This window comes from Adiantum capillus-veneris, chromosome 21, assembly GCF_014529385.1.
Source record: "Adiantum capillus-veneris isolate H3 chromosome 21, ASM1452938v2, whole genome shotgun sequence".
NCBI classification, from domain to species: domain Eukaryota; kingdom Viridiplantae; phylum Streptophyta; class Polypodiopsida; order Polypodiales; family Pteridaceae; genus Adiantum; species Adiantum capillus-veneris.
Window position 1 is genome coordinate 51988509 of NC_140951.1, and position 24151 is coordinate 52012659.

Consider the following 24151-nt stretch of genomic DNA (forward strand, 5'->3'; position numbering starts at 1 on the left):
ATCGTAAAAAATGATTCACCTTGCGAGCATCAATGACAACTTGCAAAATCTCAGGCAAATAAGATTCTAGCCATAGCATTTTCTGAAGGTACGTTCAAACCTCGTTCACAATAGAGCGAACCCTCTTTGATTCTCAAGGATATTCTCCCATTTGTAATTCTTACCATTTTGAAATGGTTGGCGAATTATATTCTTACGAACAAAATAGTTCGAATTTATTCCAGCAGCGTGTAAATGCTGCTTGACCTGCTCATGGAGAAACATATACCGCAACCAAAAGTTGCTACTGTAATGGTAAAAGCACATAGCGTACTCAATGATCAACGACCATCAGAAAACCTCTTCTCCGTAGAGAAACTCAAATTCCTTCTACCAAACACATCTCAAATAGAGATTCTAGTGTCGGAATATCCTTGGCGCTCAAGAGAGTATAACAAACTCACGTCCAGTTCCTTAGCATAGGTCTGCATCTTTGTGTGTTATCCATGTACTCGAAAGTGTACATAATTCTTAAGCTATGTTAGAGCTTCGGTGAACCTGGGAAATTACCTTCCCTTCGTAAGATCCTTAGGGCGAAGACGCTCAACTTGACGATCCCTTGGCTCGATCTTAGAGCAAAACCCGCTCATCAAATCATGTAGGATTTCAATCCTTGGATTCCTTGAGCACAGGCCGTAGTCGTCGCTTGTTCCTTCTCTCGTAAAGAGAGTGTTCATTCACTTGTGCGAAAAGCACTACCATATCTTCCCTTACGGGTAGGGGGTGTGGGCTTAAAGAGTATTCAAGCTTAATGAAAGCTTTTCTTTGCTTGAAAGCTCAGGATGGTTCCTTCATAATTTCCTACCCGCAGTAGCAGATAATCTGTTCAAGATTACGGGATACCAGATCAATAGTTGACCTTCCGGCTAGTTAAGCAAACCAATTCATCTCAGAAAACAATGTTTCAATTTGATCCTGCTCTCATAAACACTCGAGAGTGAGTAGTCCCGGTTTAGACATAACCATACCTCGTGCAAAAGAGCAAACAAGCACAATGCACTTTATGATTTCCTCAAAGATGTAATTTTGATTAAAAACCTGTCCTCTCACTTAAAGTTCAAGGGTCTTCTATTCAATAACTCAGGCGTTAGATTTAATTCCCTTACTCCAAACTTTCTGTGTTCAATGGTTCACGGCCCACTACGGGGATTGGATTCTATGTACACTAGGGTGTACACTTTCAGCTTTTATTGCTGACTCTACCATCTGCTGCAAAGTATTTTGCAGATGCGTCTACAAAATTCGGGCAAAAATCCTTTGTTGAATTTCTTAATCTTTTCCTCCCTCAGAAAGGGTCCAGAGTGGAGCTACCTTGGCAAGAGTGAACCACTACTTGCTTTGACTCACTCGTGTTCCGCAAACCGATCCCAATCTTCTTGGATGCCTTCCTCAAAGCGTAGAGGAAAAAAAATTTGTTAGAAAATTCAGCCTTGAATTGAATCCAAGTCTTGTTGTAAGTTCCTTGCAGAGCCTTGGTATACCACCAAGTACTTGCAATCCCCTTGAGGTGTTTCGTCACATGCCTCACCTTCGACGCTTCTCAGAAATTGCCGTTTACAAAGGCAACTTCATACTGTCGAATGAAAGCGGTAGCTTTCGGGACATCTTCCCTTCCGTCAAAAGTATCAAACTTGACAGGAGTGTTATGAGGTCTAGAGACCTTCTTCATATCCTTCCCGGAATGATTGGATTTCATGGCTATGGTTTTGGATTGATGTTCATGGATATTTTCTGGATTATGAAGGATCTCGAGCATTCCGCTCCTTAGATTCTCTAGGTTCTTGAGCATCATGCTCTTGTCGCCTTCTCAGAGAATCCCAAGTCTTGTGTCGACTTCTGTAGAGAGAAAAAAATTTCAACTCTGCAATCTTTTCCTTGCAGGACTTAGGGTTCCGCCTGCTTACTTCTCTCTTGGCTTGTCATGGCTTCTTCCCGTATCTTCCCAAAGTCGTCCTCCTTTATAGAGAAAGAGAGGAGACCATGCTCTGATACCACTGTCACAAACGGGAGCGCATAACAATATAAAATACATTCGGATAAATAGGATTTATCACTTATTACTGAAGCCAGAGGATATAGAGAGAAATAAATAGAGAGAGAGATAGAGAGTGAGAAGATCGACACAGTACTGGGGACCAGAAGATGGGTTGGTCCCCCCCCCCCCCCGTAATAGTATCTTTATTACTGAGGAGAAGTCTATACAAGCACTTGAACCGAACGTATTACTACGTTCGTTCTAGACTAAGACTTGATGGTTCACGGAAGCCCCACCTTCCGATTCCTAAGGCAAAACCCTATTCCAAGGAACTTCCGTTCCTTATTCCAATTCCTCGAGAATCAAGGTTCTCGCCTCTGGATCTCACCTTCCAGACTCAGGGCATGACATCCCTGCAAATCTCTTTTAGAACTCTATTTCCAGAGTCCTCTTCCCGTAGAACAACTCTGCTTTCCCGGACACGAAGTCCTTACTTGGGAATCCCAACTTCCGGATCACAACTTGAGAGACTACCTCTCTCCGATACGTGGATCTACTTCCCAAACTCGGGTATAAAACCCCTGGGCTGATTTGGCTCTAGTTCCTCAGAGCGCTTTTCTACTGCAGAGGCTCATACATTCCTCTGCTCCTACTCCCTCACTAAGAGGGAGTACACCTGCAAACAAATACTCAGAGTTCATAACATGAAAATCGTTACCTTCAAAGTCTCGACGCTCGAAACCCAACTCCGTTCTCGAAAAGCAATTCCGGAGAAGAGATCTCTCCATAGAAAATCCTCTCTTCCAATCCTACACACAAAAGAGGTGTGTTCTCGGGTTCCTTCTCATAAATCAGCCCCGTCTACGACGTTTATGGTCTGAAAACAGAGAAAAACAGCAACTTCTCGCGATGGAAACACGCTCCGTAGGCACTTCTTCGCGAGGGAACTCGCGCACTGGGTCTTGGCGACATCTGGTACACTTGGGGCAGCCATGGGCATCACCGGCAACGTCTTCTTTACGGCTGAAATCTGCAGCAGCATCTCCTCCTTGCAAAGATTGGTCTTCCCCTCTGAGTGAGGGCATGTGATGCTTTTATAGCTCCTAGCCACAGGCACGAATAGCTGCTCGCGTAGAGATCGCGGCCGTTTTCTTTTTTTTTTCAAATTTTTTTTTTTTTTTTTTGCCAGGAAAAGAGAGAGGGAAAACGCTGGCTGATCTGTTGCCTTATTTATCAGATGGCTGCCCACTTATTAAGTGGACGGCCGACGTATTTTAAAAATAGTCTGAACCTGCCCAAAAACTCAATAAAACCTTATAAGTTAAAAACAATGCTTTCACATCACTTCCCAGGCATCCCTAGATGCAATCACATGCACAGTTGCAATGCAGACATAGACTTCCTCGCAGGAAAGCATCTGCTTTCCCGAAAAGCAATCCCGCTTTCTCAGAAAGCATCTGTTTTTCCTCAAAGTTTCCTCTGAACCCAACTTCATTCAAGTGCTTGCTTTTCCTTGTGCACAATTCCAACACAGTTCGGAATTTCCTCCCAACTATGGATATTCCCTTTCAGATGCACCCGTCACCCACCTTGTGATGCATGAGGAATACCCATCACCTAGTCCTTTCCTACCGAACTTACAGTACAATCTCCTTCGCGATGCTCTATGTCACCCATCCTATGACGCATCAGAGATGTCCGTTCCCGGATGGTCGGATACTTCTTCCCGATGCTCCTTGTCACCCATTCGATGTGACGCATCAGAAGTACCCGTTCCTGGTGGCCTTACAGATATTTCCGTTCTCAGTGCTCTCGTCATTACTTTGAACGACGCACTAGGAATACTCTCTACTCGGATGTCTCCAGTGAGAAAAACCCTCTTACTTAAAATTCCAATAATTCATTTAGAATTATTTTTCCTTGGTGTTCCAAGTCAGAAAACCCTCTCACTTATAAATCCAATAATTCATTTAGAATTATTTTTCTGTAAGATAAAGCCAATTTAGCAACAGTCCAGGTACTGTGTACAAAAATGATGCGTACTGACCCCAGGTCTCTTTGGAGGAAATAGCAGGGGGGGGGGGACTGCTCATGAAAGAGCCGCCATGCCTCACGCGAGTCCTGACTCAAGAATAGCTGATATAGATCCTGCTCAAGTCGAGCCAAAAAAGTCCTCTTCTTCCGCCGCAGCAGGCGTCGGACGTCAATCTGTGACTGTCTGTGAGTGACATCCCCCAAAAGCACCTCCCTCTGAAGTCTGGCTCTAGTCTGGCGGCACTCCTCATCGTACCAGCTGTTCTGAGGCATGCTCCTTGATCGGCGGCTCTACTCAGGTTGGGTGTGTGGGTATGCTTCTGCTGCTACCTCATGTAATGTCTGTGTCAGTATAATAGTTAGCTCCTCTAGAGGTCGCCCCGGGTCCTCAGTGCATAGGCGTCTGTAGATTCCGTCCATGTATACAGAATCCGTCTCCCGTGTGAATGTGTAGCGAGTAGGCGCTGCTACTCGTGGCCTGTGTGCTACACTGAACTGGAAGGAGATGGTCATTGACACCAGAGCATGATCCACTGCCACCCCGACCGGTCTGGGCCCAACTGTGAGATCGTGGATATTGGAGATGAGATTTGGTTGTGCCATGACATAGTCCACTGTGCTGGCTCCATGAGATTGTACCGTAAGTTCGGTAGGAAAGGACTAGGTGATGGGTATTCCTGATGCATCACAAGGTGGGTGACGGGTGCATCTGAAAGGGAATATCCATAGTCGGGAGGAAATTCTGAACTGCAAGGGAAAGCAAGCACTTGAATGAAGATGGGTTCAGAGGAAACTTTGAGGAAAAACAGATGCTTTCTGAGAAAGCGGGATTGAATTTCGGGAAAGCAGATGCTTTCCTGCGAGGAAGTCTATGTCTGCATTGCAATTGTGCATGTGATTGCATCCAGGGACGCCTGGGAAGTGATGTGAAAGCATTGTTTTTAACTTATAAGGTTTTATTGAGTTTTTGGGCAGGTTCAAACTATTTTTAAAATACGCCGGCCGTCCACTTAATAAGTGGGCAGCCATCTGATAAATAAGGCAACAGATCAGCCAGCGTTTTCCCTCTCTCTTTCCCTGGCAAAACAAAAAAAAAAAATTGAAAAAAAAAAAGAAAACGGCCGCGATCTCTACGCGAGCAGCTATTCGTGCCCGTGGCTAGGAGCTATAAAAGCATCACATGCCCTCACTCAGAGGGGAAGACCAATCTTTGCAAGGAGGAGATGCTGCTGCAGATTTCATCCGTAAAGAAGACGTTGCCGGTGATGCCCATGGCTGCCCCAAGTGTACCAGATGTCGCCAAGACCCAGTGCGCGAGTTCCCTCGCGAAGAAGTGCCTACGGAGCGTGTTTCCATCGCGAGAAGTTGCTGTTTTTCTCTGTTTTCAGCCCATAAAAACATCGTAGACGGGGCTGATTTACGAGAAGGAACCCGAGAACACACCTCTTTTTGTGTGTAGGATTGGAAGAGAGGATTTTCTATGGAGAGATCTCTTCCGGGGAATTGCTTTTCGAGAACGGAGTTGCGTTTCGAGCGTCGAGACTTTGAAGGTAACGATTTTCATGTTATGAACTCTGAGTATTCATTTGCAGGTGTACTTCCTCTTAGTGAGGGAGTAGGAGCAGAGGAATGTATGAGCCTCTGCAGGAGAAAAGCGCTTTGAGGAACTAGAGCCAGATCAACCCATTGGTTTTAGACCCGAGTTTGGGAAGTAGATCCACGTATCGGAGAGAGGTAGTCTCTCAAGTTGTGATCCGGAAGTTGGGATTCCCAAGTAAGGACTTCGTGTCCGGGAAAGCAGAGTTGTTCTACGGGAAGAGGACTCTGGAAATAGAGTTCTAAAAGAGATTTGCAGGGATGTCATGCCCTAAGTCTGGAAGGTGAGATCTAGAGGCGAGAACCTTGATTCTCGAGGAATTGGAATAAGGAACTGAAGTTCCTTGGAATAGGGTTTTGCCCTAGGAATCGGAAGCTGAGGCTTCCGTGAACCATCAAGTCTTAGTCTAGAACGAACGTAGTAATACGTTCGGTTCAAGTGCTTGTATAGACTTCTCCTCAGTAATAAAGATACTATTACGGGGGGGGGGGGGGGGGACCAGCCCATCTTCTGGTCCCCAGTACTGTGTCGATCTTCTCACTCTCTATCTCTCTCTCTATTTATTTCTCTCTATATCCTCTGGCTTCAATAATAAGTGATAAATCCTATTTATCCGAATGTATTTTATATTGTTATGCGCTCCCGTTTGACATGGACAGCCGCCCCTCCCCAACCCCCCCGATCCATGCCCACACGCATGTGTCTTTTTCACCGCGGAGATGGTGAAGAAAGCTATTGACAGGATGAAGACGGGGAGAGCATATGATCATGATGACCTAGTCGCTAAGCATTTCATGCATGCCAAAGACCTACTAGCAGAGCTTCTAGCAGTTATGTTTACCCGGGCCATGTGTGAGGGCCTACCGAACACTTGGAGCCTATCTATGATCGTACCTATCTTCAAATCAAGAGACCCCATGGAGCCCGGGAGTTATCGCACTATTGTGATTGGTCACACACTGGCACGGTTGTATGCATCCATTCTTGAGCAACAGCTGAGTAGATGGGCAGAGAGGGAAGGAATACGTGCAACTGGGCAGGCAGGATTCGGGAGAGGCTTCTCTACTCTTGACCATATCCTAACACTCAGGGCCATCATCGAGGAAGGCAGATCTCATGGGAGACGGATCTATTGTAGCTTTGTGGACTTCCACCAAGCTTTCGACACGGTACCCAGAGCTAGATTGATGCGCAGATTACAAGAAATGGGAGTACCCACAGAACTCATTTGGGGGATCATGGCATTGTACAGATCAGTAGTAGGGCATGTACGCACCCCGGAGGGACTTTCTACACCGGTTCACTCCACTATTAGGGTGAAGCAGGGCTGCTCGCTCTCTCCTACTCTTTTCGGTATGTATGTGGATGAGGTTTCTGACTACATTACAACGATGGGGATAAAGGTGCTCAGTTGGCAGGGACATGGATTCCACATTTGTTATATGCTGATGACAAAGTGTTGATCTCCGAATCCCCAGAGGGAATGCAACGTCAATTGGATGCTTTGCATACGTTTGCCTACGAAAGTGGTTTGTCTGTCAACCTGGGTAAAACCAAGGTTATGGTGTTTAATACCACCCCACACTGGATCAGGAGGTCAGCACCTACATTCACATACGGCCAGGAGACGGTGGAGTACACAGACGCTTACACTTACCTTGGAGTGGTTTTTAGCGGACCTGCATTCTCACTCAAAAGAGCAGCAGAGACCAGACTTACTAGAGCCCACGCAGCATTGGGTAGATTGGAGAGGATGTGTTCGCAGGTTTAGTTTCAGGAGCCCCGGACGAAGCTCTGGCTCTTTGACACCTTGGTGGCTTCAGCATTGCTCTATGGAACCGAGATATGGGGACCTTCACTGGATCACCACGGGAGGCCGGGTCGCTCAGACGGATGGGGGAACATGGAGAAACCTCTCGTCTCTATGATCTCGCGGCTCATTAGAGCCAAGGCATCAGTACCACGGGCCATCATCCGAGCAGAGCTAGCGGCCCCCCCACTTGTGGTGGAGGCGCTCACCAGATCAGTCTCCTTCATAAACCGCACATGGGAACTTGCTAGAGACAGATATGCTCGCATAGCACTTGAATCCTCTCGACAGTTAGCCATACAAGGAGATACAACATGTTGGTATGGGGAGATGACATCATGGTTTCAGGCACATGGGTTCAGCATAGACAGGCTGCCACCATTCCATTACTCATTGGATGCACCATCTCTCACTCTTACACAGTCAAAGATCACCAAGCTCATCCGCCAAGACCTGACCCAACTAGACACCAGGAGGACATGGATACAACCAGCACAGGAATTGGGCACGAAGATGGCTTTCTACACAGACCACCTTCTCCAGCTTACGAAAGATGGTTTTGTGGCGAGACCCAGATACATGGATACCCACTTGTCTCATGGGATACGATGTGCTATTGGCCAGTTACGCACATCTTCTCACCAGTTGCAGATTGAGACTGGGAGATACAGGGGTAACAGAAGAGGACAGGACATGCCCCTTGTGTAACATGGAACCTGAGACAGAGCTACACTATACATGTTGCTGCCCCGTCTACTACGAGATACGAGGCCGCTTCCATTGCTTGTTCAGAGAGGGTTTTGGACCACTCTCAAGAGTCATGGGATACGAAGATCAGAGATGTCTGGGTTTGTTCTTGCTCGAGCTGCGCAGACACAGAGATAGCCTGATGAATGGCGAGGCTAGCCAGTCTCAAAGACGGATCACATACTTCTTCAGAGCAGACACGGGACAGCCGCAAGAGCCACTCCCACAACAGAGCTCCCCCTCGTCTCACACCAGAGGCACACTGATTGACCGAGCGATTGAACTGGGGAAATCCAGGCGCCCGCGACTACGAAGAACTACACAGCATCGTCGGAGGCTACGATAGAAAATTCGGAGCATGCTGGCCAGGCATGCACGACGCCCGATCAGACTACTAACCATGGAGGACGAACGATGCTAGATCTCTTGTGGGTCAGCTATCCCAACAAGCCGCCCATTTTGCTTAGTTTTTTGCTTGGCTCACATCGACCAACTTAGGACCCCATAGTATATATCTTTGTTTTGTGCTGTTGTTAGGTTATTTTGTTACTCTGACTTTGTATCAAATCCACCACTTTGTAACTTTGTATCAGATCCACCACTTTGTAACTTTCGGGTCTCATAGGTCATTATGGCCTTTTGAAGACGTTAATATAACATTTCATTTCATTTCACTCTCTCTCTCTCTCTCTCTCTCTCTCTCTCTCTCTCTCTCTCTCTCTCTCTCTCTCTCTCTCTCTCTCTCTCTCTCTCTCTCTCTCTCTCTCTCTCTCTCTCTCTCTCTCTCTCTCTCTCTCTCTCTCTCTCTCTCTCTCTCTCTCTCTCTCTCTCTCTCTCTCTCTCTCTCTCTCTCTCTCTCTCTCTCTCTCTCTCTCTCTCTCTCTCTCTCTCTCTCTCTCTCAGATGGGAGTTGATCAATAGCATGGGCCTCTGACTCATTTGGAGGGCTAGATGTTTCTGTGTTATCGAAAGGCGGCCCAAGTCACTTGCAGTGACGACTTGGGACAGTCAAGAGGACAGGATAGCAGCATGCCAGGCAGCTCAGACAGGGCTGAGACAGCACTAGGCCTTCATTAAGTTTGTAACAGCCAAGGACCTCTCTTTACAGTGGGGCATGGTCTCTCCTAGCACTACACGCCACCTATTTGGCTCTTTATCCCTCCCATTCTTTGATGTAGCCATGGCAGATCTTTTGTCTATCATTTTGGGATATCATTCTTTATTTATTTTGGGGATGTCTCCCCCTCTTTGCCCCTCATGGTAGGGTGAAGCCCATTTAGTAGATTTTACAACATCTTTTTCACCCAAATACTTCTTTTTTCAATAAAAGAAACCAAAAGCACCTCAAATAATCACTTTGGCGCATGTTTTAACTTCCTAGAGCCCTTCAATATACATCCCAACAATCGGCGCATAGTTTACCTGCAAAAAATATCCTCACAATCGCCTGCGTAACAGCATTGTAACTGATCCATTCACAAAGCCAAATCACAATCTGCAAACCATTGACACGCAGCAAACAGTGATGTCAGTAGCTGAAAAACAAGCCAAATGCGATCAACTTGAGAGCAAACATATAGAACCTGTATAAAGTAGATGACACCATTGATTACAAGAAAACCGGGACGAAGCTTCTCTGTAGGCATGCTTCGAGCCTGTCATAGCAACATTATAAGCAATGCCATGCATTGATATTACAAGTATGAGTACAAACCATCTTGCAGATTGTTTTTCTCCGCAGCTGTTTCTGAATAAAATCCTACCTGATGATAAATCTCTGCCCAGAAAAGAACAAGAAGAGTATACGTGGAGAAAAAAAGAAGTCCTGGAAACTCCAGGAGAATAACCCTGAAAACCTGCATAAAGAAGTGTAAGCAAGGCCTGGCCGAATTTTGCATTATCTGATAAGAGCCTTAGAGGTGAAGATCCTTACTCGAACTTTAAACGAGAAAACTTCTTTGTAAAAGCCAAAGACCAGTGCACGAGCTGTAAATAGAAAAGTGCCAAGATATAATACTCAATCACTCCTTGAACGCACATAAAAATGGCTAGGCAAAGGTAACCTACCAGCATTCACTATGAAATTCATAAAATGAAAAACCTTTTGTGTGGTCCAACCATACTCTGGTACTCGTATCTCAATTCGTATCAATTGTATCTAGGTTAAAGAACAAACAGAAATTCTCATTTAGCAAAAGAAATCATTACGACAGAAAAAACGCTCATTACCAAAACACTAATGCAGCTTTATCATATGAAGTAGACCACCCCATAAGAGAAAAAAATCAACAACAAACTTATTATCCAAGACTTAAAAGTGCCACGAGCTGAAACATGTGAAATGTGTGAAATGTTCATCCATGCCTAGCACGGTATTTAAGTTGCATTTCTTTGATGGAAACCAGTTGCATATCATTTGTAAGCATGTGATTATACCTACATAACACATTTCGCTACTCTCCATAAGCACTAGAAAGATCCGCACTGAAATAAAAGGGCTGAAGTGCTTCAGCACAATAAAAGGAGAGATCCACCTCAGAGCCCTAAGAAATTCAACGGTTCTTTGTTTATTGAACTTGTGCAGTTTAAGATGCTTAAGAGCGAGGTATGTAGGGATCAGGGAGGATAAAAGAGAGAACTATTCATGGTATTGACATGCTAATCACAACTTAAAACACACAATAGAGATTGGAGTAGAGTGCAAGCACAAAATGATGACTAGATTGGTTGAAAGTGAACACAAAGAGGCTCATTATTTAGAGTTCGAATAGGCATCCCATCTAGCATCTTGTATGACATCATAAGAGGCTCCAAAACAGCCAAATACACTAGAGAGCTCGTGGCTACTCTTTTCGGCCCTTTTATGCACCCTTTTACTAAGTTTAGGTGAGTCCACACCCTCTAGAAATTACCCTCGTGGCAAACTACCCAGTTCAAATGACATGAACAACAGTACGGATCTCCGCAAATTGCGTTGGAATGCTGACGTGGCAATAGTACGGACCCCTCTGTTTTGCGCTGACATGCCACGTGGCAAGTTGTATTGATTTCTGCGATTTACATTGAGTGCTTTTAGGGCAGTTTTTGGACCAGATGCTTTTGGGATTGACTGCTTTTGAACTAATTGCTTTTAGGCCTCTGCTTTTGGGGCATCCCTTGTAAGAATAAATAGAACCCTTGGGGCCTCACTCTGCATAGCATCTGGACTCAAGAGTCTGAGAGCAAAGGTCCCTCGGGAGGTGTACTCCGCAAAGATTAATGATAAAGAAATACTAAAAGGGGCACCAAACTTTGGGGCCAATACCTCTGGGCACGGAACTACGCCGGGCTTTCTCTCTCTCTCTCTCTCTCTCTCTCTCTCTCAAAGTTCATTGATTTTTGAAGTTTTTGTTAGATTTCTCGCTTGGAGTGTCCAAGCCTGTTACAACACACTTAAGGTATCTTTTCCACATGCTACCACATGAAGACTCGCTATATCTTCATCGGGCTCCATTTTTAGTTTGTAGAGGTCCTGCTTACGGCTCACCCTACTCTTCTTTCTCCTAGCCCCGAAGTTCTTTTCTAAAACCTTCCATGCGGCTTGATAAAGTCTTACAGTCATCTGTGGAGTGTACGTAATTGCGTGCAATGATGTGATTATAATTCCAAGCTCATCCTTTGCTTCGTTTTGTGCACTCGTGCCAGCTTTGGCACGTGTCCCATCTCTAAAAGAGAGAGCGCTAATGGTTGGCTTGACGACCGAACAAGTGTTTTGGTGCAAATTGGAGGCCAAAAACAGTGAATTCAGCGTGCTGTAATTTCTTGCCAGGTTTTGTAAAGTGTGTGGAAAGTCACCATTTACTTGGAATTCTGTCAGTGGAGACTTCTATTGTGGTTATGCTGCCGAAATCGGGTTAGAGTAGGGGAATTTCAACCCGATAAAAGTGGGACAGCTTGTAGAAGTTTACAGGTTTTTCTCAAGTGTAATAAGAACAAAGAAATACCGCAAGGGGCGTCAGTCTTTGGGGCCAACAGGGTGTCCTTGTCTTCTTGGGAGCGTTCTAGCTGCCAAGCCGTGTTTTGTTTTAAGTGTTGAATTCCGATCACACGCTTATTCATGAAGTTCCATTGTGTCGTAAAGTTCAAGTAAAATTAAACAGTGTAAAGATCGAGTGAAAGCTAAAGTCTACCACCCTACAGCCAGTTTCATGGTTCCGTTGTCGGAACAAAATCACTTTTTCCTCAAGAAGTGAGCCTTGGTTGGTTTCGGCGAAGACACAAACCACAGGAACTTGCAATTACACTATGGCTAACACGACAAATGACGCTAGGCAAGAGGGTTCCTCTTCGCAATACAGACAGGTTCTACCTCCAGTGTTCGAGGTTAAGTTCACGGCCACCACTCTTTGTGCCTTTTGTTGATGTGAATGCTCCACAAGTTCAGGATGCATTGAGGATGCAGTTGCTTGCAGTTGTGAATGTGTTTTCTCGGTTCGTGTAGAATCCTAGGTTTATGGAACTTCTGCAAGTGCCACCAACAACTTTCTCATGCAGGAAAGCCCGTTGAGGCTCAAGCCCAGGTCCCTTATGCGTCCGAGCAAGGAGCACTTGCATGTTTCGGAGTCAATTGGGGCGCCAAGGCAAATTCCTTCTTTCCACGAACAGGTGGTTAAGATGCCAATTCCACAGGCTATACCACTTCAGCCAGCCACCTTTCGGAGTCCAAATGTTGGTTTAAATGGACAGGGAACCAGTTTCCAGGCTATGCACCAGGTTTTTCCACCACCATCTATGTTTCAAGGCTATGCAATAGGTTTTTCCACCACCCACGGTACATCCTGGGTATTTCGGGGGGTGGATTTGTGTATCAAAGCATGGTTGGTTATGCATCTGGAAACCAGTAGTTAACCTAGGAAAAGTCTTTGGGGGTATGCAGGGCATGATGCCAAACCCCATGTATGGTAAGATTGGCATGCAGCAAGGGTTTCAGAGCCATTAGGGCCAGTTTGGGGTGCAATTTTGGCATGGCTGGTTTTTTCCGACCAACAGGCACCAATGACTCGAGCCGATGATTCCTATTACAATGCCCATGTTGTAGACACTTTCTCATGATAATTTGGGAGTGCTAGAAAAGCCCAAAACCATACAAAGAAGGTATTGCAACTGTGAAGTTTGATACCTTCAGTGGATTTCAAGAAAAACCAAGGCTCTTACTTTCCTCCAGCACTTTGATACAACTTATGAGAGGGAGGATTTTACAGAGGCCTCCAAGGTCAGGAAAGCTGTCACTTTCTTGAAAGGAAATGCGCGTTCATGATGGACAACTTTGTTGATGCAAGGACAGGCACCCGTCACATGGTTTTACTTCAAGCAAATATTTGCATCTACGTGGCTGTCAAATAAATTTGAAGCCGATGTCATGACGGATTGGCACCAACTCAATGCGGCTTCTTGCAAAAGCTTAAATGAGTACAATCGGAAAATCTGTAAAGCATTGCTCTCAGTAACTTCCTATAGGTTTGTGCCACTGAAAAAGCAGATAGAGAAGTATTGTTGTGGGGTGCCTAAAGGGCTCAGCAATTACTTCATAAAGAATAAAGTGGCCACCCTTACTCAGCTTATGGAAGTTGCCAACCCTAGTCATGCCTTAATGAAGAAGACAGTGGATTTCAGGGCGGCGTGAAAGGGGGTCGGTCAAAGAAAAATTCAGCAAAGAGGTCCTTTGCAAAAGTGACTATTGAAGCTTCCGAGGGGTCAGGAAATGCAGAGAAGGCTAAAAGACTCAACCGAGTCTTCTAAAGGATAGACTAAAACAAAGAAAAGTTAAGGGAAAAGTTGCAAGACAGTTATTTGGTGAAGTTCAAAAACTATCCACCTATGGATGCAAAGTGGATGGAAGAAAGTGAACTGTGAGAGTCATCAAATGTATTGCAACTTTACCTTGAAGCTTTTGGTTTACAAGTTACAGCCATGTATTCTCCAACTCAGATCACTTCGGTAGAGCAAAGGTCAAAGGGCTTGACACGTGCTCAAAAGAGGGGTGATGATAGAGCTAGCACTTCAAGATTCAATGCGATAGAAGTGTACATTGTTTGACAAAAGTATGAAGGTCTCATTAAATCATTTGTACACATGTTGTTTACAAGTTTTTCTCAAGTGTAACAAGAAGAAAGAAATACCGAAAGGGACGCCAGTCTAGAGCCAATAGGGTGGTGAAACCGGCCTGTTCAATCCAAAAAGGGCGGTAGACTTTACTTTAAACCTTGATTTAGCTTTCACCCATTATTAGTCCTTTCGGTACTTCTTTATTGTTTAAAAGAGGGAATATACGCTGTGGATCCCTACAAGCTGCCCCGCACAAACTTGGCTGAATTTCGACTGTTCCGGCCTGATTTCGGCAGCATAACTGTAGTAGGACCCTTCACAGTCAGTATTCCCACGCATTGACTGACTTTCCCGACGCATACAGGCACTTTGCAAAACCTGGCGAGAATCTGCAGCACGCTGAATTCTCTGTTTTCAGGCCTGAAAATGCGCCAGATCACCTGTACAACGGTCCCCTTGCGTCCCCGAACCTCCTGGGGGTATTAGGGTCCGTTTAGGGCCAAAACCCTAAACCTGCAAAAATACACAGCAGGCTGTAATTCACTGTTTCGGGCTCCGTTTCGCGTGCCGGTCGCATCCGTAGCAAGTCCTCGAGCTCCCGCACCTGTAGGGCTACTTGCCCTTTGAATCAGATGAGATTTCTGGTGTGAAACCTCTCCGAATTCACCTGTACCTGCGGGGGGGTTAGCCGCTAGCTAATCCAGTACCTGTGCAAAAGGCTCTTGCCTCGGCAATCGCGCATGAACCCACACAACTGTACATTGGTCAAATGAAGAGCCCACTAGAGGGCATAACATAATGCCAAAGGGGAGAGAGAGGGCAGTGCGTAGCGTGCAGGGCATCACTCCTAGCACCGCACTGTGCATAAGAGGGAAAGCAAGCACTCCATAGCTCTTAACCTGTGACAAATTCTGAAAATCAGCCTCCTCTCTCATTTTCAGCGCCCCCTCTCTTGCCAGGAGTAGCAGAATGCTCACAGAGTGCCACATGGCACATTTTCCGACTTTGGGCATTCCCGGCTAAAAATATCTCAACTGGTGCGTCAGTTGACTTTGCAGCAGAGCAACAAAATGTTCCCTTTGTCATTCCAGAGGTAATGACGTCAACACATTTTCAGGTCCCAAAATAGCAGTTCCCTAAATTTTAGGAGATGCTGCCATTGTATCTTTCTAGGTCATCCGACCCTCTTTGTACACTACGGCCACATCCAGAACTGAAATGTAGCCTCTGTAGCAAAGGATTCCACTTTGGCTAGTCAATGACCCCACTTTGGCTAAACATAGTCTTTGTCCAACCTTAGTGCTCTCTTGCCCTCAGGCCTGGACTCCCTCTGGACAGTTCCACACTAGCTATGCAATGCAGGGCAGTTAGATTTCCCGAGGGGTGTTTCCAAAAAGTGAAAGTAAATAGATAATAAGAAAGAAATCAACAAAACGGATAGATAGTAGTCACACGCTGGTGACATACCCCCCTCTTGAAATGTCAAACGTCCTCGTTTGCATCTATGTCGTACATGCTTGCTATCAACACTGATGTATTCAACACCTGTCGACACATATACGACACATACATGCTCATTGTCAACCCTGGTGTATTCAACACCTCGTCGACTCATGTATTGCCTGCGTGTGAACCCTGTCCCAATGACATAGTGGTAGCTTCGCACTCTGCCATTGCTTTGAGTCACTAACTTTCCAATGACAAAATGGTAGCTGCACATTTTGCCACTGTCTTAAAGTACACGTTGGATCCCGTAACACTTTCGAGCACACCCAAACCGACAGTTTAAGAATGCAGTTACACATGTACTCTTCAATAGAAGCAATCACTGTATCCTTGACAAACTGACAAGAAATACTCACTTCTATAGCACTAACCAAACTTTTGGACATTCCATAAGAGCAATTGCCAAACTGACAATCTGTACAGCTCTAACATTCATGTAGCAGGTATTTGATTTGAGCGCACTTTAAATACCATGTACATCATTTTGTTTCAGAAGCCATTGTCACACTAACAATCCATGTAGCTTTGAAACTCAAGGAGTCAAGGTAGGTTGCAAATCGAAGGCTTCAAGGTAAAGTGATAACACAGTTGGTGACTCTGCAAGTTCACCTTCTTCCATCCACTTAGCATCCATTGGTGGATAGTTTCTGAACTTTACCAAGTAACGCCTAGCAACCTTGCCTTTCACTTTCCTTTCTTTGTGTGCCAAAATCTGTTCAGGGACCAAGATCTCGTCAAGTTCCTCGACTTCCGGCTGATCTTCAGCTGGCATATCTTCTGGCACATCACCCACATAGGGTCTGAGAAGACTCACATGAAACGCATTGTGAATCTTCCAACTGTCAGACAATTTCAGCCTATATGCAACATCACTGATTATGTCGCACACTTGAAAAGGCCCATAGTAACGCATGCTGAGCTTTGGAAACAGTCTTTCCTTGCCCTTCATCTTCTTTAACCTTGCCTTTTCAAAGCGTAAAAGCACCCAATCACCAAGTGAATATACCACTTCACGACGGTGACGATCGGCTGCTTTCTTTTGCTTTGCCTGAGTCCTTTCTAAGGCCACTTTGACCTTCTTGTACATTTCATCCATGTCCTGAACATACTTATCTGCTTCAAATATCTTGTCCTTTGTATGCAGTATGGGAGGAACTTTCTTGCCACCTTCAACTATCTCAAAGGGTGCCTTGCCAGTTGATGAATGCACTGTATTATTGTATGCATACTCCACCAATGGCAAATACTGCTCCCACTTACCTTTATGCTCTGACACATAGCACTTCAGCAAATCTAGGACAGTAGAATTTGCCTCTTCTGACTGCCCATCTGTTTGAGGATGAAATGACGAAGAGAATTTGAGCGTGGTGCCCATATTCTCAAACAAGCCTCTCCAGAACAAACTTGTCATGCGTGGATCACGGTCGCTAACAATCGACTGTGGCATGCCATGATACTTGAAAATATTGCTCATAAACAAGCGTGCCATCTGATCTGGCTTTATCTTCTTCCTGACAGGAATAAAATGAGCCTGTTTGCTGAATCTGCAAATAATGGTCCAAATACCATCGTTTCCTGTCTGCGTTCTCGGAAGATCAAAGATAAAATCCATAGCAATACTTTCCCATGGTTTATCTGGAATAGGTAGTGGTTGCAATAACCCTGGTGCCTTTTGCCTGTCAAACTTGACCTTTTGGCATATTAGGCATTCTCGCACAAAGGCATCCACATCCCTTCTCAATGTAGGCCAATAGAAGAATGTCTCAACCGCTTTAACTGTAGCATCAATACCACGATGCCCTGCATACGGTGGGACATGACTCTCTGCCATAACTTTGCGTCGCAATGGCTTTGTGACACACAATCTGCCATGCATCATCATGAACCCGTCTTTAAGAAGATAGTGTTCATGACGTTGTCCTTGCATTAGCTGCTCGAAGACCCTTGCAAAATCTTCATCATTTTCATATTGTTCTCTCATATCATCAAGTTCATGATGATAAGGAATTGACACAACTGAAATTTGTGGCTTCCTTGACAAGGCATCAGCCACAACGTTCTTCTTGCCTTCCACATGCACAATCTGAAAATGGAACATGGACAAAATATTTGCCCATCGCATATGCTTTTCAGATAACTTTGTTTGTGTCAAGAAGTATTGCAAGGTCTGATGATCCGTTTGGACAACGAAATCTACACCTAGCAAGTAGTGTTTCCAACTTAAGAGCGCATGAATCACAGCCAGTAACTCTTTCTCATAGACCTGCATGGTCATCTCTGGCCCTTGCAAAATTCTGCTCTCATAGGCTACTACCCTGCCATCTTGCATTAGCACTGCACCAATGCTACTACCGCAGGCGTCACACTGGACCACAAATGACTTCCTAAGATCTGGCAACACAATGACCGGATCTGAAGTCATCTTTTCCTTTAAGAGATTAAAAGCTGAAATCTCTTTTTGTGTCCATCTAAAGGTGACTGCCTTCTTTTGAAGAGCATGTAAAGGTGAAGCAATCTCAACGAAATTTCGGATAAACCTTCTGTAATAGGAGCATAGTCCCAAGAAGCTTCGGACATCATGCACCGTCTTCAAATTTGGCCATGACTTGATCGCTTCAACTTTTGCAGGATCCATTCTGACACCATCCTTTGAGACAATGTGTCCCAGAAAGTGAATCTCTTCCAGAAAAAACTCACTTTTCTTTGCATTGATGAGCAACCTATGACTGCGTAGCTCTTTGAACACAATGGCCAAGTGATGCCTATGCTCCTCTTCATTCTTTGAGTAGACTATCATGTCATCAAAAAATGTACCAACAAACTGCTGGTGTGGACGGAAAATTTTGTCCATCATCCTATTGAACGTAGCAAGAGCATTTGTGAGACCAAAGGGCATCACTAAAAATTCGTAGAGGCCAAACGTCGTTCTAAAAGAAGTCTTGTGCACATCCTCTGATCTACTGCGGATCTGATGGTACCCAATCTTTAGATCTATCCTGCTAAACATAGCTGCTCCTTCTAATTTGTCCATAATATCATCAATTCTAGGTATAGGGAACCTATTCTTGATGGTATTCTTGTTCAGTGCACGGTAGTCTATGCACATACGCCATGAGCCATCCTTTTTCTGCACCAACAACACCGGAGAACAGAATGGAGATGAACTGGGCTGAATCAGCCTCTTTTCTAACAGCTCCTGTACTTGGCCCATTATCTCTTTCTGCTGAGCCGCACTAACCCTGTACGGAGGCTTATTTGGTGGGCTACTGCCTGGCACCAAATCTATCGCATGGTCCTCGGGTCTCTCTGGCGGTAATTGAGACGGTAATGAATCGGAAAAGGAGTCACTATACTGTTGTAAAAACATTGACCTTTCTTTATCCAGCACCGATAAATTTGATTCATCACAATCTGACACTTCACGTGCAAAAACCAAGTACGCAAAAAGATGCTTTTTCATTACAGAAGTAATAGCAAAAGCTGATACAGTAGGAATAGACTCCCCTTTAAGCTTTACATCCAGAATGTGAGTCTTTCCTCTGCTCTGTACAGTGATCTTTTTGTTGTAGGCATCCAGGATTCCCTGTACACGAAACAACCAAGGAATACCTAACAACACATCACATCCGTCCAGTGGCATGATGTAAAATTCTTCAGCATCTACATAGGACTGGATATGTAGACGCAACTTTCTAATAATGGGTGTCACAGCCTCTGTATGGCCAGGACATACCAAACCTGCCTCTGCTGTATACCCCATCTCTTCAGGTCTGATTCCCAACTTTGAAGCCAATTCTGGGGAAATGAAGTTGGCTTTGGCACCTGGATCAAAGAAGATAAGCACTGTTTGATCCCTGACCTTTCCCCATGCTCTGCAAAGCTCACTTGCATCTGAATTTGGCTTGTTGCCCACCATATCTAGCACTAGACCAGCCATGGGCTTCTTTCCTTTCTTGTCCTCCTTGTCATCAGAATCAGCTGGCCTTTTCTTTGTAGGACAGTTGTAAGCAATGTGGCCAGGCTACTCACATATAAAGCATTTGTTCTCTGTCCTCAGGACCTTCTTTTGCTCTTCTGACTTGCGAGGAAAACATCTTTTCCATTTCTTCGCTGGTCCCTTTTCTGATTCAGCCGTAGCTTTATCTTTCCCTGCGTTGGCTGACTCCTGAGTCCCTTTAGGAGCCTCATTGGGAACGTGCTTCTTGGCTGAATTTTTCTTGCCTGATCCTGCCTTGACACCAGTGTTAAATTCACAATCTTCTCCCTTGAGCAAACCATTGCCAGTGTTTGCTACCTCGATGAGCTGCGTCAAAGTAGTGACTTTTGTCTTCGTGCAGTATTTTCTCAATCCTTTGGGTAGGCCACAACAGTATTTTTCAATCTGTTCTGTCAATGGCACAAACCTATAAGAAGTTACTGGAAGTAGAGCTTTCCAAAACTTCCGATTGTAATCATCCAGATTTCTGCAAGTAGCAGCAGTTAGCTGGTGCCATTCTGTCATGACATCTGCTTCAAAGTCATCAGATAACCATGCTGCTGCAAAAATCTGCTTGAAGTAAATCCATGTGGACGGAGCTTGCCCTTGAAGCAATAAAGTTGTCCACCATTGTCCCGCATTCCCTGTCAAGAAAGTGGCTGCCTTGCGGACCTTTGAAGCCTCTGTAAAATTGCCCCCTGCATAGGCCTTGTCAAATTGCTGGAGGAATGAGAGAGCCTTCTTCCTGTCATCAAACCCTGTAAAGGTCGTGAAAGTCACACCTTTGCCACCTTCTTTGTACGGAGTTGGCCTCTCCAACGGCGTTAAATTGTCATATGGAAGTGACTGAAACATGGGAACACTATTAGGGTTCATCTGTGTTCCTTGGCCGCTATTAACTTGACCTGGAAATGCCATATTTGGCTGCTGATTTGTAATTCCAACCATACCAAAATTTGCTTGTGGCATCCTAAATTGGCCCTGAGTGTTTTGAAACCCTGGTAGCATGCCTGTGACACCATACATGGGGTTAGGCATCATTGTTTGAGCACTCCCGAACACTGTTCCTGGCGTGTAAAACTGAATTCCAAGTGCATGACCAGCCATGCTCTGGAATACCGATCCACCTCCAAAATAGCCAGGGTGTACTGAAGGTGGTGGGAAGACCTATTGCATAGCCTGTAAGTTGCTTCCCTGCCCATTAGAACCAGCTATAGGTTGCTGAAAGGTGGCGGGCTGAACTGGTACAACTTGAAATACTGGCATCTCAGCCACCTGTTCTTGCACGTTAGGCATAGGTTGTGGAGACTGCATGTTCTCCGTCAAGTGTACAGGTGTTTCCATTGACTGTGCGGTATGAATCACCTGTGCTCGAGCCTTAACAGGCTTTTGAATATGATCCAGTGACCCAACTTGCTGAGACGGAACAAGAGGTTGAAGAAAGGCTAAAAACCTCGGGTTCTGCATTACTTGTGTGAACATAGCCACAGCAGTAGCCAACTGGGTCCTGAATATATCGTCATCTGTCTGTGGTGGTCTTGAGGACTCACCCACTTCATGTGTCTGTTGACCCTGTGAAGAGGAAACCTCTTCAGTCACATCATCTGGTCTGTCAGCCATAATTGCAATTCACTGTGTCTGGTCTATGATCCCCTGTGTCTTCAAGCCCAAAACTGACCAAGGCTCATTTCTATGGGAAAAAGTGATTTAATCCCGTCGATGGAACCATGAAACCGGCCTGTTCAATCCAAAAAGGGCGGTAGACTTTACTTTAAACCTTGATTTAGCTTTCACCCATTATTAGTCCTTTCGGTACTTCTTTATTGTTTAAAAGAGGGAATATACGCTGTGGATCCCTACAAGCTGCCCCGCACAAACTTGGCTGAATTTCAACTGTTCCGGCCTGGTTTCGGCAGCATAACTGTACTAGGACCCTTCACAGTCAGTATTCCCACGCATTGACCGACTTTCCCGACGCATACAGGCACTTTGCAAAACCTGGCGAGAATCTGCAGCACGCTGAATTCTCTGTTTTCAGGCCTGAAAATGCGCCAGATCACCTGTACAACGGTCCCCTTGCGTCCCCGAACCTCCTGGGGGTATTAGGGTCCGTTTAGGGCCAAAACCCTAAACCTGCAAAAATACACAGCAGGCTGTAATTCACTGTTTCGGGCTCCGTTTCGCGTGCCGGTCGCATCCGTAGCAAGTCCTCGAGCTCCCGCACCTGTAGGGCTACTTGCCCTTTGAATCGGATGAGATTTCTGGCGTGAAACCTCTCCGAATTCACCTGTACCTGCGGGGGGATTAGCCGCTAGCTAATCCAGTACCTGTGCAAGAGGCTCTTGCCTCGGCAATCGCGCATGAACCCACACAACTGTACATTGGTCAAATGAAGAGCCCACTAGAGGGGCATAACATACTGCCAAAGGGGAGAGAGAGGGCAGTGCGTAGCGTGCAGGGCATCACTCCTGGCACCGCACTGTGCATAAGAGGGAAAGCAAGCACTCCATAGCTCTTAACCTGTGACAAATTCTGAAAATCAGCCTCCTCTCTCATTTTAGGCGCCCCCTCTCTTGCCAGGAGTAGCAGAATGCTCACAGAGTGCCACATGGCACATTTTCCGACTTTGGGCATTCCCGGCTAAAAATATCTCAACTGGTGCGTCAGTTGACTTTGCAGCAGAGCAACAAAATGTTCCCTTTGTCATTCCAGAGGTAATGACGTCAACACATTTTCAGGTCCCAAAATAGCAGTTCCCTAAATTTTAGGAGATGCTGCCATTGTATCTTTCTAGGTCATCCGACCCTCTTTGTACACTACGGCCACATCCAGAACTGAAATGTAGCCTCTGTAGCAAAGGATTCCACTTTGGCTAGTCAATGACCCCACTTTGGCTAACCATAGTCTTTGTCCAACCTTAGTGCTCTCTTGCCCTCAGGCCTGGACTCCCTCTGGACAGTTCCACACTAGCTATGCAATGCAGGGCAGTTAGATTTCCCGAGGGGTGTTTCCAAAAAGGGAAAGTAAATAGATAATAAGAAAGAAATCAACAAAAAGGATAGATAGTAGTCACACGCTGGTGACAGGTGGAGCACTCTAGATGCCAAGCCTTGTTTTGTTTTGAAGTGTTGAATTCCAATCACAAGCTTATTCGTGAAGTTCCTTTTGTGTCGTAAAGTTAAAGTAAAGTTAAATAGTGTAAAGATCGGGTGCAAGCTAAAGTCTACCGCCCTACGGGCCAGTTTCAACTTGGGCATGTGACAAGGCTAACTCAAACCAATCACCCGGGGATCCCTTTCTTCCGGTACACAACTCGGTTGGATCACCACATGCTAACAGCAAGGAGATAGATTCGTCCTATTGAAAAGCCTCGTTGGCAGGGGGAGAATCTCACTTCCGAGTTCTTGGTAGGTTTTTGGGAGCACTTATGGGACAGCAAGCAGCCGAGCAAAGTCACCATGTTTTAGTGGCTAGTTGAACATCAAGCTATTACAGTAGGGAGTTGGTTGGTGCACAACCTCTCAGCAATATGTGCCGCCTGTGACCACCCACTTGAGACAGTGATTCACTATCTGTGGGACTACCCCATAGTGCAGTAGGTGTGGCTTCGGATTCTTAGGTGTGAGCGCGAGTGTGCGGAAGCGTGAAGAAGAAGAGGGGGCGAGCAGCCCCCCATGACTACCATGAGCAAAAGACCTATATACAATAACCAGATGAGAGTGTGTGGAAGTGGGTATCCCCTTGGCCCCATAAATAGGTGCCCAAGAAGAGGTAGGGTAAAGCCTGGAAAAATCCCCCGCAACCTAGCAAGAAATAAATAAAGTATGAGCGTGCCCCGACGAAATGGGCGGCCGGACCAAGCAGTCTAAATGCATATACAGAGGGTGGCAAGCAGGCCAAAGGCACACTAGCCGTACAAGTATTCCCTAGACCTATGAAGTAGCAGTGGTGTAAGTCTAACATTAGGCTCATGCCGCACTTTATATTGCCAGCCAGTACAATTGGGTTGCAACTTGGTCCACACTCACGGGCCAACATTGTGTTTCGAAATGGCTTCAATCAGGAGGATGATTGTGATACACGAGGGCCAATCCACACTCCAGCCAGCCACTGAGCTAGTCCCTCGGGAAAGATGCAGAGATAGAGAGTGGTGTTAGGAGCAGTGTAACAAGGAACGGGTGGAACGCAGCCCAAACGTTCCGAAACGGCGTTCTGGACGAGTCCCATTCCTGAAACGGAGTCAAGAACGGATCATCGGTCCGGAACAGTGTAACTAGAACGGTGTTCTGGAATCGGGGGAACGGGACGGAACATGAGGCGGAATGACAGAACACAGGGCGGAACGGGCAAAAGTAGGCATTTGGGGGCAAATCTGGGGCTATT

The 24151-nt window shown here is 45.6% G+C and overlaps 1 protein-coding gene across 1 annotated transcript in view; it reads right to left on the minus strand.

Moving 5' to 3' along the window:
• Positions 1 to 24151, minus strand: part of LOC147430946 (tobamovirus multiplication protein 1-like) — a 64355-nt gene that overhangs the window by 37119 nt on the left and 3085 nt on the right. The window contains exons 2-6 of the mRNA XM_086493478.1: positions 10270 to 10360; positions 10136 to 10188; positions 9966 to 10058; positions 9786 to 9857; positions 9625 to 9697 (exon numbers count right to left, since the gene is read on the minus strand). Of these exons, the coding sequence (XP_086349604.1) occupies positions 9625 to 9697; positions 9786 to 9857; positions 9966 to 10058; positions 10136 to 10188; positions 10270 to 10360 (382 nt within the window). The remainder of the gene's footprint in view (positions 1 to 9624; positions 9698 to 9785; positions 9858 to 9965; positions 10059 to 10135; positions 10189 to 10269; positions 10361 to 24151) is intronic.